At 38.3% G+C, this 16,586-nt stretch overlaps 1 protein-coding gene across 3 annotated transcripts in view; it reads left to right on the forward strand.

Annotated features, from left to right (window-relative positions):
- Positions 1–16,586, forward strand: part of SACS (sacsin molecular chaperone) — a 59,551-nt gene that overhangs the window by 30,038 nt on the left and 12,927 nt on the right. For all 3 annotated transcript variants that reach the window (XM_021379404.1, XM_021379414.1, XM_021379423.1), the window contains 7 exons: positions 116–266; positions 2,509–2,596; positions 5,896–5,981; positions 9,035–9,146; positions 9,719–9,865; positions 10,894–12,376; positions 13,797–13,888. In XM_021379404.1, the coding sequence (XP_021235079.1) occupies positions 116–266; positions 2,509–2,596; positions 5,896–5,981; positions 9,035–9,146; positions 9,719–9,865; positions 10,894–12,376; positions 13,797–13,888 (2,159 nt within the window). The remainder of the gene's footprint in view (positions 1–115; positions 267–2,508; positions 2,597–5,895; positions 5,982–9,034; positions 9,147–9,718; positions 9,866–10,893; positions 12,377–13,796; positions 13,889–16,586) is intronic.

Consider the following 16,586-nt stretch of genomic DNA (forward strand, 5'->3'; position numbering starts at 1 on the left):
CCCGCACCCGCGCTGGGAGCTCCGGCCGTCGCCTCGGGCCTCCGGGTCGTGAGGGACTGCGAGTGGGCGCTGGGGCAGCGCTTCTCAGGCGGTGTCTCTCTCTGTGTTGGCGCAGGCTGGCCCGGGTCACCGTCCTCCATGGCTGCCTGGGCTGCAGGACGTTCGAGCTGCCGCCCTCCGCGGATGTGGGCGACGTCAAGGCGCGGATCGACGCGGAAGCCGGCTTCCCTGCCGCCCGACAGCGGCTGTGGCACTGCGGGAGAGAGGTGAGAGCGGGGCGGGTGTGGGGCTGCCTGCCCGCTGCCCAGCCGGCTCCGGCAGCGCCGAGCCTGCGACGAGGCGGAATTTGAGGTGTAGGCACGTGGGAGAGGAGCGAATGAACGAATGACCTTGTGCTGTGGAAAGCATCAACCGGAGGTCACCGGCTCAGCGCTGCTTGGTGAGCTCCATCCGTGCTGCCTGGAGGTGCCGGTGGGGTGGGACGGGGCTGGGAGGGGAGAGCAGCTGGGAACTGGGCTTCGATGTGGCATTGAGATGCTCAAAGCATGGAGGAGGAGGTGCTAATAGTTGTACCATGCGAGGAACTCCCTCTCTTAGGTGTTTTCAGTTTTGAAACCAATATCCTGTGTAGTAGATCTTTTCTTTTCTAGCCTGCTTTTTGCGTCATTGATTTTGTGCTCTTCAGGCCTTCCTGTTTGAGGAGGAAGAGGCTCTGTGTATCACTCTCTAAAACCCATCTGGAAGCCGAGATACCAGTATGGCTCTGTCTGGCACAGACATCCATGTTTTGGCAAGGCTATAGTAACCATCTTCAGATGCATGTTTCAGGTTAACATTTAAAAATATCCATGTGAACAGGCATTCTGTACTGCAGTAAACTCGAAAATCCTTCTCAAACTTTTGAATGCTTGTTTATTTTATCTTTAATTCTTTATTTTATTGCTGTGTCATTTTTTCCATCGCAGCTCCTACCAGATGTTAAAAAATATCTAGTGTTTCTTTCTCACATAGTGCCTTATAGAGTTATGGAATCATTAGGGTTGGAAAGGCCACTGAGATCATCGAGTTCAACCATCAGCCCCTGCCTGTGATGCTCTAAACCATGTAACTGAGTGCGACATCTACCCTTCGCTTGAAAACCTCCAGGGACAGTGACTCCACCACCTCCCTGGGCAGCCTGTTCCAATAATGTAGTGTTAATGTATTAATTTGAACCTGTTAATTCTTCTAGTTTCTGCTGGTGTTTTGGATACAAAAATACCATCAGATAAAAGTTAGTTATTTTCTTCCTTTAATATTTGGTGATGGGCTACAGCATTCTCTGGATTCTTTTTTATTTTACGGAATCCTGAGTGGTATACCCAGTCTAAGTGATTTAACATCTTGAGACGTGTACTTGAGACTCAAGTACAACATTTATGTAGGATCTTACAATAAGCATATTGTTGCTGTAAATATTTCTTAAAACTGTTGCAATTGAAAAGATATGTGTTTCCATGTAATGTTTTAAAATTATGACTACGTGCTGTGGACTGGAACTTTTTTGCTTATTAAACGTATTTTGATTGTAAGCATCTCTGTGTGAGCACTAACTTCTTCCTAGTGATTAGGTTTTAGTCACTGAAGAGAGAAAGTAGACCTGAACTTTATTGTAAACTGAGGCTAATGTAATAGTATAATTTCACGTAATAAAGTTGTTACTTTACTATAAGCTGAAACTAATTTCAATTGTTTAGTTTTCAGATTAACTCAAGACATCTTCTAATTAGACATTTGTTATCCTGTTATGTTTGTGCATCATGTCATATACGACTGGGATTCCCATAATAATCTGAAACTGTAACAAAACAATGATGTTTTTCTCAATGGCTGCTAAGGAGTTTGTTGCTTAGCTTGTCCCTGTTTCTCTTGAGTGTTCCCAGTGACTCCATTGGTTTGCATCTAGAGGTAAAAGCAAGATGTGATTGTCTAGTTTCTCAGGGATCTTTCAGTGACATACTTTTCTCTACACTTCTTATCTTCCTAGTTACTCTGAGTGATATAGCTTAGTTTAAAGCAGCTATGAAATACTGTGCCCATTTGTACTTTTTGGAGTACATTCTTGTGTATATTTATTTTCTATATGGGCATGCACCTTAGAACAGTAACTGCATGCTTCCAGAAGTTCCCAGAACACGTAGTTTCTCAAATGTAAAAAGAGGCTGTGGTTTGTGCTTAGTCGGCTTCTGCAGACATTTTTCTACTTGATTTATTTGCAGCCATTCGTTGGTCTTGTTACTGTGAGACCAGTGCATCATCTGAGGAGTACTATACAGACATTAGGCAAGGGAAGCCATCCTAGACCACGGAGACTGAAAGTGCTGCTTAAACAGAATACTAGATGTTGCAGACTATTTGTGTACTTCTAGCTGAGACCAGGCTTCATGGTATAAATGTGCATGGAATAAAACTAAACTAGATTACATGCACTGCAGAGTGTTTTGACCAAGATCTGTTTTTCTGTTTCAGTTGTCTGATGATACCAAGATTGCAGATCTTCCGAAGTCTCAAAATCAAATTTTTCTAAAGCTTCAATCAGAAGCATTGAAAGGAGGAGGTATGAAAAATATTTGTCTCTGTTTATGAACTAGAAGGTCCAAACATTTTCTAATGCAGTCTGGAATTAGCAGATACTATGTTATCTTTAAATGGGAAGCAGTATTTTCTTCTTGTATGTTATAAGTATCCATTGTTATTACAAGGGAATGAAACATGCTAATGTATGAAGAAGGGAGTCCTTTTCATGCAGTTACTTTATTTGGTGTCACAAAAAACCTGTGTTAGCCTATGTAAGCCAGAGATTTACTGACTGATGGTTTTCTAATGACAGATGAAAGTAAGGTACTTACATATTAGCTACAAGTTCATGTTTTCTTTCTGTAGAACCTGTAATGGTTCAAAAACACTTGTGAAAATAGACCCCATGGTTCCATGACATGAAACACTTTTCTTTCTCTTATTTGGTATATGGCTGTGATAGACTTCAAGTAAAGAGTTTTTTCCTCTTTCTAACATGTTTTTTATTCTGGTCATGCAAGTGTATGGGGAATATATTGTAAGTAGCCCTATGAAATCCTTCATGGAAAGGACAAACTGTTGCTGTTCTTTGTGCTTGAATATTTGGCTTTGAGATTTCTTAAGAGATACCACTGTAAGGATTCCATGTCTAGATAAAGCACTTAACTTTTCCTTGCCCATGACTCTGATGTAAATCAGTCTAAAGGATCTGAAGGCTTTAATACCAGACTTCTGTGTGCATGAGTTCTGAGGTTTTTTTTTTCTTACAGCAGGTGATTCAAGGAAGGCCCTAATTTGTATCCTCATCGAGGCCTTGATAAGTAGGGCTAAGCATGTTGATTGCTGATCATAGAATCATAGAGTCATAGAATTAGCAAGGTTGGAAAAGACCTACAAGATCATCCAGTCCAACCGTCTGCCAGTCACCAATTTAACCCCACTAAACCATGTCTCTCAACACAACATCTAAATGTTTCTTGAACGCCTCCAGGGATGGTGACTCCACCACCTCCCTGGGCAGCCCATTCCAGTGCCTGACCACTCTTTCAGAAAAGCAGTATTTCCTAACATCCAGCCTGAATCTCCCCTGGCGCAACTTGAGGCCATTCCCCCTCGTCCTGTCACTAGATGTAAGAGAGAAGAGGCTGACCCCCAGCTCACTACAACCTCCCTTCAGGTAGTTATAGAGAGCGATAAGGTCTCCCCTGAGCCTCCTCTTCTCCAGATTGAACAACCCCAGCTCCCTCAGCTGCTCCTCATAAGGCCTGTGCTCCAGACCTCCCACCAGCTTCATCGCCTTCCTCTGAACACGCTCCAGTGCCTCAATGTCCTTCTTGCAGTGAAGGGCCCAAAACTGGACACAGTACTCGAGGTGCGGCCTCACCAGTGCTCCCAGAGTACAGAGGGACAATGACTTCCCTACTCCTACTGGCAACACTGTTCCTGATACAAGCCAGGATGCCATTGGTCTTCCTGGCCACCTGGGCACACTGCTGGCTCATGCTCAGCCACAGTCTTCCAGCCACTCTGCCCCAAGCCTGTCACGTTGCCTGGGGTTGTTGTGGCCAAAGTGCAGGACCCGGCACTTGGTCTTGTTGAACCTCATCCTACTGGCTTCAGCCAAGAGATCCAGCCTGTCTGGTTCCCTCTGAGGGGCCTTGCTACCCCCAGGCAGATCGACACTTCCTGCCAGCTTGGTGTTGTCAGCAAACTGACTGACAGTGCTCTCAGTGCCCTCATCCAGGTCATCAATAAAGATATTGAAGAGGACAGGCCCCAGCACCGACCCCTGGGGAACACCACTCGTGACCGGTCGCCAGCTGGATTTAACTCCATTCACCACCACTCTCTGGGCCCAGCCCTCCAGCCAGCTCCTTATCCAACAAAGAGTGTACCTGTCCAAGCCACAGGCTGCCAGTTTCTCCAGGAGAATACTGTGGGAGATAGTGTTGAAGGCTTTGCTGAAGTCAAGGTAGACCATATCAACAACCTTTCCCTCATCCGCCAGACGGGTCACTCGATCATAGAAGGAGATCAGGTTGGTCAAGCAGGACCTGCCCCTCACAAACCCGTGCTGGCTGGGCCTGATGCCCCAGTTGTCCTGCAGCTGCTGTGTGATCTCCTTCAAGACAGTATGCTCCATAACCTTCCCTGGTACCGAGGTCAGGCTGACAGGCCTGTAGTTCCCCAGATCCTCTTTACGACCCTTCTTGTAGATGGGAGTCACATTGGCAAGTGTCCAGTCTTCTGGGACCTCTCCAGTTGACCAGGAATGCTGATAGATGATGGAAAGCGGCTTGGCTATCTCTTCTGCCAGCTCCCTCAGTACTCTCGGGTGGATCTCATCCGGCCCCATGGATGTACTCTGAAGATCATTCAAGTTGCCTCTGAGTTCATTTGTCACTAGTGTCTATCAAGTAATGCATAGTTCTTTCTTTATAGTTGGAGATTAATCATTTTTGAAAGAGATATCAGGAGGTCTCTACTAAAACTTTCTTCTCAAAGCAGGGTCAGCTTTGAAGTTGGACCAGATTGTTCAAGGCTTGATCTGGTTGAGTTTGGAAAGCCTCTCTAGACAGAAACTTTTCAATCACTTTGTAGACATAAAAATTAGAATAATATTTGAAGTTTTCTCAGAAAATAGATCTCATATTCATCACTTTTTTTTTCCCACATTGCTGAGGATGCTGTGGTGGCTTTTTTGTCTGTTTTTTGTCATGTTTTTTTTTTTTTCCCATACTATATGTAATATGTGTTTGCATATGTATACTTGAGCAACAAGTATATGCAGAAGGCAGAGAGAAATAATCATTACATTAGTAATTTTGAAGAGAAGTGATAGATTAAAACATTACTAAGCCAGTTTTCATTGTGGAAATTACATCTACTCTTTGTTTCAAGTTTGGTTTTAGGGAACTGCTCTTTAGACAGGAGGTTGAACTGCAGAATTTTGATCCTTTCATTCTTTAATAGATTCTTTCTCTTAGAGCAGAGGCTAACCTTGGAGTTAGCGGAGTGCTTATTCACCAGAACTTCAAAACTTATGGTAGTAGCTTTCTGAGACTTCCCCTCCTGTGCTAAGCACAGGTAACGCCCATGCTAACACCAGGCCCAGCACCGCAATATGCTAGAACAGGAAGCTTATGCTAGAGACAGAGTATACCGTGTGAGTGCATGTCCGTAAGGATCATCTCTGACTGTGAAATATTTAGAGCCCTGGAACTGCTACCCTGTCCAACAGCTTAAAAAATAGTTGTCCTTTAGAAGTTGCTGTATTTGAACATTCTGTAGTTGGGAATTGGGATATAAATGACCCAAAACCTTTGTTTCTGTTTTTAGGTCGTTTTGGCCAAACAACTCCACCACTTGTTGATTTTCTTAAGGATATTTTAAGGAGATACCCAGAAGGAGGACAGATTCTTAAGGTATACAATAAATGTTATTTTTAGAAGAAATTAATGTGCATGACACACTACTATTAGTTTAATGCTTTCCAGCAAATCTTTTGGAAGATTTGAAGTATTGAAATCTGACTTCATCCGATAATCGTTCTAGCACAGTAGATAAATATTTCTATTTCTGTGTACAAAGCAAAGTGGGTCGTGATTTTTTTTTGTTTAGCATAGTCTCTGAGCTTGCTTGTCATCAATCAATGCCATTATAATTAATAAAAAAGAGATAAAACACAGATGTTAATTTACATCATGAAGTCTTTGATTTAACTATATGTGAGCGAGCTATCTAAAATGTTTATTTTGCTTGCTATTTTATTCATTTCTGCTGTAAACTATGAAAAAATACATAATAGTATATACAGTTCTGTGGGACTTATCTTAGTATAAGATTGGGATAAGCCTGAGAATCTAATATTAAGTTTTGCTATGGAATTTCATGTTAAAAAAATACATTTTTCCTCAATGAACTATGATGGTATCACAGAGTCTCATAAGTAGATTAAGAGCATTTAATAAGGTAGACATCTTTGAGTGACTTTTGGGAGACTGTTTTGGAGCAACGTAAATAAAGAACCCAATGGTTTTGTATGGGCATAAAAATATTTTTATTCTAGAAATATGTTATCATAACAAATGAATACAAGTTTTTCTTCTAAACTGAAGTTAGTGTTCTTTGTATTGCTTTATAATTTGTCTAGGAGACTTCAAAGTATGCCAGCTCTAGGGCACATTATGTTGCAGTGCTGTGTTTGAATGCTCAGTATTACATGTGTAAGCCAAAGGGTGAAAATCCCAGCATTGACCTAAGAGCTAAAATTGTTCAGTTAATAAGATGGGGAACTGATAGGATGGGCTTTACCTCACTTTACTCTAGACATCTCAAAACACAGATAATTCTAAACAGTTCACTCCAATTTCGCTAAGTTTAACAAGGGAAAAGGTGACTTGTCTTATTTATTGTAGCTTTCTGGGCTAACATGTTGAAGGGTCAGTTTCACTTTTTAAGGGCATTTCATGTGATTATTTCATGTTTGAATATTGTACTTCTCGTCCAGAATGTCTCATGGCATGGTTGGTAGGGAATTCATTTCTCTAGTGTGTGGGAATTCTAGGTTCTGACTAGAATGGAATTTGGTGCAGATGTGTATCTGTCTGTTCATAGAAAACACACAGATAAAACAGGTGATAGAAAATGACAAACCCTGTTGTCTTGGAAGGTTTTCTTTGCAACCATGGAACTAGAAGTTGGGTATTTTTAGTATAAATACTTGAGTTATAGATGTCTTCAGTTGTTTTGGCAGCTTGCACCATGGTTATATTTTTTGATAGTACCCATCCTATGAACAGACACCTGCCATTTTTACTGGGTATTCCTGAATACTTGCTGAATCTATAAGATGCATTTGCATCATGAAGCGTTCATAATTACTTAAAAATCAAAGCTCAGTTTCTCATTCCAGCATGAGAAAAAATGGGATATGTCCTTAGAAATCAGACAGGTGTATCTAATGTTCATCTTTTCATGTTTTTACAGTTCAAAGTTAACAATGTTAAGAAGAGCTTATTACTAGGAATTTTTCTGGTCTTTTAAATTTGGATTCAATGTTAATATTCTTCAAATACATTGCTGTTAAAGGCAAATGTAGCAGATCCAGAGCGTGCCTCAGAATGAATGCAAGTCCTTGGCTACCTGATGGTTTCCCTACTTATTTCACGTTTCTAGAGACTTTGGCTATTTTTCTGCATCTTCTTGCATGATTGTGTTAATTCCTTTAGAAGAATTTATTATTATTATCTTTTTAATTAAGTACTACATGTAGAGATTCTATTTAAAGCATATGCTAAACTGGCTCCTTTTCTTGTTGTCTCATCTTGATTTTAAATGATGTAGAACTGACAATATAAATAAATTATTTGGTTAATTTTGTTATGTACCTTGTGGATTGAATGTGTTGTCATAAAGGGAAAAACTGAGAGCTTATCGCTTTAAAACTCTGTACTAGACATCAATGAGTTTGTTACTCATTTATTACTGTTCATTACTGCTAACAATATACTAGAATCCAACTTGAACACTCATCTCGCTGGAAACGCTTTTATTGTTGTGCATGATTGAAGAAAATTTATGTTGTATGTCATGTTTTTATGTGACGTACCTACCTACACAGCTTTTCAATTCAACTGAGAGACCTTCTTAAGCAAAACTTAATTACACATAGCCCCACGCACATAGGCACGTATCTGGTGCATTTTTGGAGCCCTGACATGCACTGATGATGGACATATTTTATCATATTTTATCACTGATGGACATATTTTATCAACGTAGTTTATAATTCATATAGTAAACTACTTTATTGACATTTCAGTTATTAGATTTTTCCATGGCTCTCACTGCTACTAATGCTATTTAACAAATATTCAATCTTAATATGAGCCTCTTCCTACTCAGTGGGCTTTAACACGTGACCTCTGTTGATTCATAATTTATAGAGATGCTCCTCAGAAATGTCTTGCACCTCATTTCTGTGAAATGTTGACTTAAATTGAATTTAGCTAATGCAAAGAAGAATGCTGTGTATTACCCCTTCACAACTTTTTACCCGATATCTGTCTCACAGTTATGTGTTCTTAACAATAAACTTTGATTTTTTTTTTCCAGTCTTCTGCCATCTTGCATTATTTTGAGAAGCATTGTATAACTCTGATTTGGGATAATATAGTTCTTAGAGTAACAGTTTAGTAGTTTACTTCTAAACTGTATACATACTGGTTGTGTGTGATATTTGAACTCCAAATTCAAATAATGGTTATAGTATTTGTCTGAATGTTCCTTTTACAATGTTTATTTTCATTCAGGTAAGCTGGATAAAATACTTCTGGTTGAAAGGTATGACAACAATTATGCTTGAGACTATTATAGTTATTTTCTACTGCTTCAGTTGGAAAGCCATGGCTACCATATGCATAAAATTACTGCAGTACACTGTATCTTTCTTTGTTTTTCTTATTGTTGTTGTCAGGAGCTGATTCAGAATGCAGAAGATGCTGGTGCCACAGAGGTTAGATTTTTATATGATGAAACTCAGTATGGAACGGAAACTCTGTGGTCCAAGGACATGGCACAATATCAGGGTAAATATACTTCTTATTGCTGTTGTCCATTCTTCAGTATGTATGTAGTTCTATGATTTTTTTTTTTTTCTGTGTGGAGTTGACTATATAGGGATGACTCCATTGCTTCTTCAGCCTTGCTAGATCTTTTGTTTATGTTCCAATGCTGATAATTATTTTCCAAAACAAATTTTTAGTATTGAAGGCCATACTATCTTTTTGCAGGCTGGCAGTTGCAGTTTTCCAAGTGCTTGCAATTAATTCTGTTCAAGAAATTCTTCATATTCTACTTGATTCTAAGTCACTTCTCCCAGGGATATGTGTCTGTCTCTAGGTTTATTTCCATGGGAAATAGTACCATACACAGCGGTAACTCTTATCTCTTTGCTTCTGTTTTTTGCTGCTCCTCTGCTTGTACCTCCCTTTCATCACCCAGAATAATCTGAGGTCAGGTTGAGTCATTGGTTCCCCATTAATTTGCAGACACATACTTGAAAGAAATACTTTCTCAGTTTTGGAAATTCATTCTCTAGGAATTATCAGCAGTGAATAGTTTTCCTGTCATCTTTTTGATGCTTGCTGTTTTATTTTAGGGCCAGCATTTTATGCGTACAATGATGCAGTTTTCACGCCTGAGGACTGGCATGGTATACAGGAAATTGCTAGAAGCAGGAAGAAAGATGATCCTCTGAAAGTTGGAAGATTTGGAATTGGCTTTAATTCAGTTTATCATATAACAGGTAGATTCAGTAGATATTTTTATTTAAAAAATTTTTAATTATGTGTTCAAGGATGTAATGCTGTCTCCGTGGTATGTTTTAAGTTAGGCCCTTAGCTAAGTTTCCCTAAAGAGTAGTGGTGTTTTTCTAAAACACTACAGTGGCGTCTTTTTTATTTTGAAGATTTGGAGATTGTCTTCTTCTACTAACATCATTGTGTACTTAGTCACTTCTACTGAAATGAACATTCCTCTACATCGTTATTTTAGTTGTATGCTGCAGTTCACATTATAGAGGCCTGTAATATAGTGTAGATATGCAAGCAGAAGCATCTAGTCTAAATTGGTCACTAGACGAAAACTTTTATGCAAGTTCTTTACATAATAAGCAGTGATGTTTATTTCGTGCTAAAAATGGTACTCCAAAATAGGGAGATGTATACATATTTACAGTTGAGAAAGATAGTAAAAAAAAGTAGATAAGTAAATAGTGTCTGCAGCCTTTGTAGTAGTTACAGTAATACAGGATAAAGACAAAATTTTGCTGAAATAACTTTGAACTTGCTTCTCCCATGAATGGAATTAATAAGGCACAGGAGGTTTTCTCATCATATTTTACCTAGTACAGCATGCATAAAATCTTGGTTAAATTTAATACATTGAGTGGTTTGATAACTTCGGGATGTTATGCTTTTAAATGTGCCGGCCTTCAAGATCTGCCAAGTAAGAATGTAATAGGATATATTTTTAGAAAAGAAAACTTTCTTAAAGTATTTTAAAGGTCAAAGTATACAGTTGCAAAAACTCCACCTTATCTTGCTCTCTGTTTGCTAAAATTCAGATAGTTTTATGACTACATATGGAAGAATAGGGATGTGGTTGTTTCTTTTTGTCAATAAATACTGAATTATATATTATAAGAATTTTGATAGGTTCATCATTGTTTTAGAACGCTTTTTTTTTCTTGGCCTTATTAAATTCTTTCTATAAAACTGTATTTAAAAATGCTATTTTAAGGTTATTAATTTTTTTTGTTTTTTATTTATGCAGATGTTCCTAGTATTTTCAGTGGTGACCAAATTGGAATGCTGGATCCCCATCAAACCCTCTTTGGACCTCATGAATCAGGCCAGTGTTGGAATCTAAAAGAAGACAGCAAGGAAATCAATGAACTTACAGACCAATTTGCACCATTCATTGGTGTGTTTGGCAGCACTAAGGAAACTTTTAAGAATGGAAACTTTCCTGGTACATTTTTTCGCTTCCCACTTCGATTACAGCCGTCCCAACTGAGCAGCAATGTTTATGACAAACAGAAAGTTTTGGAGCTGTTTGAGTCCTTCAGAGCAGATGCTGACACAGTGTTGCTCTTCTTAAAGAGTGTTCAGGATGTTTCACTGCATGTTAGGGAGGCTGATGGAACAGAGAAGCTGATCTTTAGAGTGACCGCTAGTGAGAACAAAGCCTTGAAGCATGAAAGACCCAATTCTATCAAAATCTTAGGAACAGCAATAAATCAGTATTGTAAGGGAGTTCCAAGCAATAGCATAACGTGTGTGACATACCATGTAAATATTGCTCTAGAAGATGAGAGCGTTAAGGATGCACAGAAAACGTCTTGGTTAGTCTGTAATTGTGTAGGTGGTCGAGGAATGTGTACTGAACTGGATTGCTTAGCAGATGACTTGAAATTCGTTCCTACTATTGGAATAGCCATGCCTTTATCATATAATGAGAAGGGTAAAGGAGCTGTAGCAGACTTCTCAGGAAGAGCATTTTGTTTTTTGCCTTTGCCTCCAGGTGAAGAAAGCAAAACTGGTCTGCCAGTTCATGTTAGTGGTTTCTTTGGTCTCACAGACAATAGAAGGAGTATCAAATGGCGAGAGCTCGATCAATGGAGAGATCCGGCAGCTTTGTGGAATGATCTTCTTGTGGTGAATGTTGTCCCAAAGGCATATAGTACCCTTATTTTGGAAGCTATCAAACGAATGGAGACTGAGGAGAATTCGGATTTTCCATTGTCAGCTGAAAGAATTTATGGTTTATGGCCTGATGAGAACAAAATCAGGGTACCCTGGAAACCAATTGTAGTACCTCTCTTTAAAGAGCTGCTTCAGCATACAGTTATTTACTCAGTGAGTAATCAGTGGATGAAAGTGGAACAGGTGTACTTTTCTGAAATGGATGAGAGTTTGGAGTACACACAATCTGTTCTCAACTACCTCCAGAATTCAGGGAAGCAGATTGCCAAGGTACCAGCAAACATTGCTAGTGCAGTGCATTTTACTACTTGTACTGTTAAAGCTGTGAAAAAAGTGACTCCTTCAGTTGTACGGCAAGTACTAAGGAAATCTGGACACAGTGGACCTGCTGAAGAAAAGCTTCATCTGCTTCAATTTGTGCTTTCTGATGGAGTGTATAGTGAACTCATTGGATTGGAGCTTTTGCCACTGCAGAATGGAAATTTTATTTCTTTTTCCTCATCTGTGTCAGAGCAGGATATCGTTTACATAACCTCAGAAGACTTTCCCAGGTATATTTAATATTTTAAAAATTGCTTTTTAGTTTAAATGCTAAAGAGCTTCAGATTGTTATTTGCTTATCAGCAAATAAGGTGATATGCAACAGCCTACAATGTAATGAAATGTTGCATGAACATAATTGAATTTTCCAGATAAATGTAAATGTTTGTATGTATATATCTCATTTGAAAAGTTTGAAAGCTACTTGCTTTTATAACATTCTAAAGAATAATGTGATCTAAGCTTTAACAGAATGCCACAGGATATATTTGTCAAATTAGTTAGGAAGTACATTTAATTAAAAGGCTTTATTAAAGTATGAGATAGCTTTAGGCTTTTTTTCCCTAACATGTAGCTGTTCCTCCTTGTCTCCCATATGTATGTATAGAACCACCCCTCCTTTTCCTTGATTGCAATAAATTTCAGAACCTTGTAGGTAAGCTTAGGACATAGTCTAGTTGGAGGCCTGTGGCTAGTGGTGTTCCCCAGGGGTTTGCGTTGTGTCCATTCTTGTTCAAAATATTCATCAGTGACCTGGATGAGGGGACAGAGTCCACTCTCAGCAAGTTTGCTGACAATACAAAGCTGGGAGGAGTGGCTGACAGACCAGAAGTGCTGCCATTCAGGGCAACCTGGACAGGCTGTAGAGTTGGATGGAGAGGAACCTTATGAGTTTCAGCGGGGGCAAGTGCAGAGCTGTATACCTGGGGAGGAATAAACATGTGCGTCAGTACAGATAGTCAGACAGTCAGACAGTACAGGGCTGACTTTGCTGGAAAGGAACTCTGAGGAGAAGAACCTGAGTGTCCTGGTGAACAACAGGCTGACCATGAGCCAACAACATGCCCTGATGGCCAAGAAGGCCACAGGTATCCTGGGGTACATTACAAAGAGCATGGCCAGCAGGTTGAGGGAGGTGATCCCCCCTCCCCACTCTGCCCTGGTGAGGCCACATCTGGAGTACTTCTGGTTACAATAGTCTTAACCAATGTCTGCACGCAGACCAGTGTCTGAATACATGGATTTTTGTGGAGTGCTGGAATTACGTGGTGTATATTTTAATTCTTTCTGATAAATCTTTAAGGGACATAAAAGATGCCATTTTACTTTTTTCTTTCTTTAGAACGCACACAGATGAAAATAATATTATACTTTTTTTTTCTACCAAGAGAAGATTCGCTTATACCTGCTTTGAAAAGAAGACTAGTTGGAAAATTTAGTTTCTTACTGCTCTCTTTCCTAAGTTCTTATCTCCTTTTTAATAGGAAAATATCCACTGACAGCCCAATATACAAGTGGGTTATGCAATATACTTTGCATGCAACTATTACCATGATGATTACCATGCTGGTAATTTCTGTATTGGAACATACATGAATTGGATGTTTTGCTGAAAACTTTTATTTATTTATTTTTTAAATGGTATGTTAGATCACTCTTTCCTGGCCTTGAAGGGAGGTTACTTTCCGATGACCTGAAGCCTGAGGTTCTAGCTGCTTTGAAAGAAGCTGCCAAAAGCAGAGGTAATGTCTTTTGTATTTTCATACGATGAAATAGATTGGTCGTTGTTGAACAGACTAGTTCTAAACTTGAGTTCAAAGCACTGTCTTCTTTGGAATTGAGTTCCCATTAGTAAGCTGATCATCTCAAAAAAAATACTCTAGACTGTATTGTAAATGGCATAAATGAAAATTATAAATGAACAAAAAGGCAAAATCTGAAGAAGGATAAAAATCTGCAATAAAAGAATAATAAGAGATATCTCAACACAAATTTTGTGCATATAGTATTCTTCCCCTTAACATGGTCTGAGTTCTGTATTACACGTCTTACATTACCTTTACATGCAATAGCCATGTCATGTTTTTTTTTTAATATTATGGATTATCTCTTATCTCACAACCATGCATTTTAAAGATGCATCTATAAAAAACCAAACAGATGAAACCATCTTAATCATCTGGCTGGAAGCATGCTGTAGACCATACCATTTCATTAAGTGTTTCCTGAGTCTTAATTTGTAACTTTTGGTTGTGTCAAAGTGGACCTACTGAAATACTTCTGATCTTCATCCAAATAATTTGTTTAGCGGAAAACTTGCTACATTTGTAGATATGATGCTTCTGTGCTTAATTGCTTTCACTGTTAATTTTTTGCCTCTTTTCTAGTCAGTGTTAGTTTAATTTACTTTTCTGTACTTGCATCTCTTAATGCATTTGATAGGTAAATTCGAGGTCTGTCTCCAAAGCCTTTGTTTTTTCCTTTTTCCAAACAAGTCAAACTACAACTTATTTTTAAATAATATATATATGGTGAGTAGTTTTATTCTTCACTCTCTAGAAAATGTGCCTTTAAGAAAAAGATTCTTGTATCTCTCTTTAAATTATTCACTTAATCAGAATTCTTATTTAAACTGATCAAGATAGCCACAGTGAAATAGATGGATGAAAATTGTATGGAAAACAGGAATGTTAGCTTTGAAACGTCAGTTCCTCATGTTGATACCTTAAATTGGCTTTTGAGGTACAGTGTTCTAGACTGCTTCTTCTGAGTGAGTATCTCAATACAGTTCAAAACTGTGTTTAAAGGAAAAACAGCAAAAACCAAAAATCACCTAAAACTAGGTTTTGGCAGACTGTAAGCTTAAATACAGTGTAGACAGGAAGCAGAGATTAAAACAAGGGAAAAAAAAATCCAACCTGTGTATTCATAAACTAATCACTTCGAGAGTTCTTCTAGGATATTTCTTCACTTTCTGGGTTGGTCTGTGAATCTAATTCCTAGAAAGATTTTGGTTGTGTTTGAGGCCTGACTTCCTATTGTCTTCTTTCTTTAACTGTTTCTTTGACCTGCATTCTTCCAGAGACTTGTTCTTGGTTGGTGATATGCCTCTCACTGATTAGGAGAATTTGCTTGTGATATTTATGTAGAAATACAATTTTCTAAATCTAGAAAAGCCTGAGGGCTTTCAGGTAACCTTTTGCGAGTTTTTGTGGCCTACTTTTCGTTCCACCTCCTCCTAAATTATGTGTAATTCTAGGATTTTGCATAATTGTGAGGCATACATACAGTACAGGTTTTAAGATCTTACCTCTCAAGAATTTTACTTTTATAACTAGAAACTGTATAAGAGAGATTCCCAATAAAATTGCAGAATAGACATGTTTTTGCACAATTTCTTTGGGAAGATGGGTTATGGGTTTTTTTTCTGTGTTGCAAAAAAATAACCAGATCTTACTTTTTCTCTCCCAAGATACGTACTGTATTTTTGTAGTTAATAACTTTCTATATTTAGTGTGTTAATGTGTAATTGACTAGATGTTTTCTAAATGAATTTGATTATATTTTAGCTCAGCAGCTTCTCTGGGGATTTTCAGGTATGGTTATTAACTGAAGATGTACTGGTTTGGACTGAAGCTTGAACTTTGTGTGAATTTGGTGATTTGCTATTCTCATTATTCCCAGTTTTCTTCTAAACAAAACCTGCCAAGCAGTCTGCCAAAAGATAGCTACCAAAGATAATTATGAAAAGAGTTCTAAATACAGTTTGTTCTCATAGCACAACTAATAGAATATATAGGTCTTTGGAGTACTGAGGTGAAAGGTAACTTTTTTTTTCCCTGAAGGATCTTACTACCCATCTCCTTGCAAAAAACTGTGCTATTTAGAAGAAAGAAAGGTCTGAAACTCAGATGTCTTGATTCCATTTCTGTCATTTTTTTTGTGTCATTGGGAGGTATTGATATTTTTGTATTCTGTTCTTAGCCACAGATATTCTTTAGTTTTTTTATGCATAAGTTGTCTTAATGATAATTAAGACGTGTTAACAATAATTTCATTTATTTAAGGCATTGACAATAAGAATAAAAGCGTATACATTTAAACTTACTTTCAGTATTCCTTGCGCAACTGAGTTTTGCTTGTCAGTTTTTAGCATAAGAGCATCTGGTTTGCAATACTTAATAAATTATCTTTAAAAACTTTTGGAATCTTTTCAAGTATAGAAAGAAAAATAATGGATTAGGTTCTTACTTACCAGTAGGCAAGTAAGTCGTGTAAAGAATCAACTAAACAGGAAAATTTGTCTAAGTTTCTTCTTTGATACTAAATCCATAGTTGCTTTGTATGCCTGAAGGCTTTTGTATCAAACTAACAAGTGCAATAACTTATTAATAATTTTCAATTTGTTTTTATTTTTATACTAATATGGAATGTATTTGC

The sequence above is a fragment of the Numida meleagris genome, chromosome 1 (genome assembly GCF_002078875.1).
Source record: "Numida meleagris isolate 19003 breed g44 Domestic line chromosome 1, NumMel1.0, whole genome shotgun sequence".
Classification (NCBI taxonomy): domain Eukaryota; kingdom Metazoa; phylum Chordata; class Aves; order Galliformes; family Numididae; genus Numida; species Numida meleagris.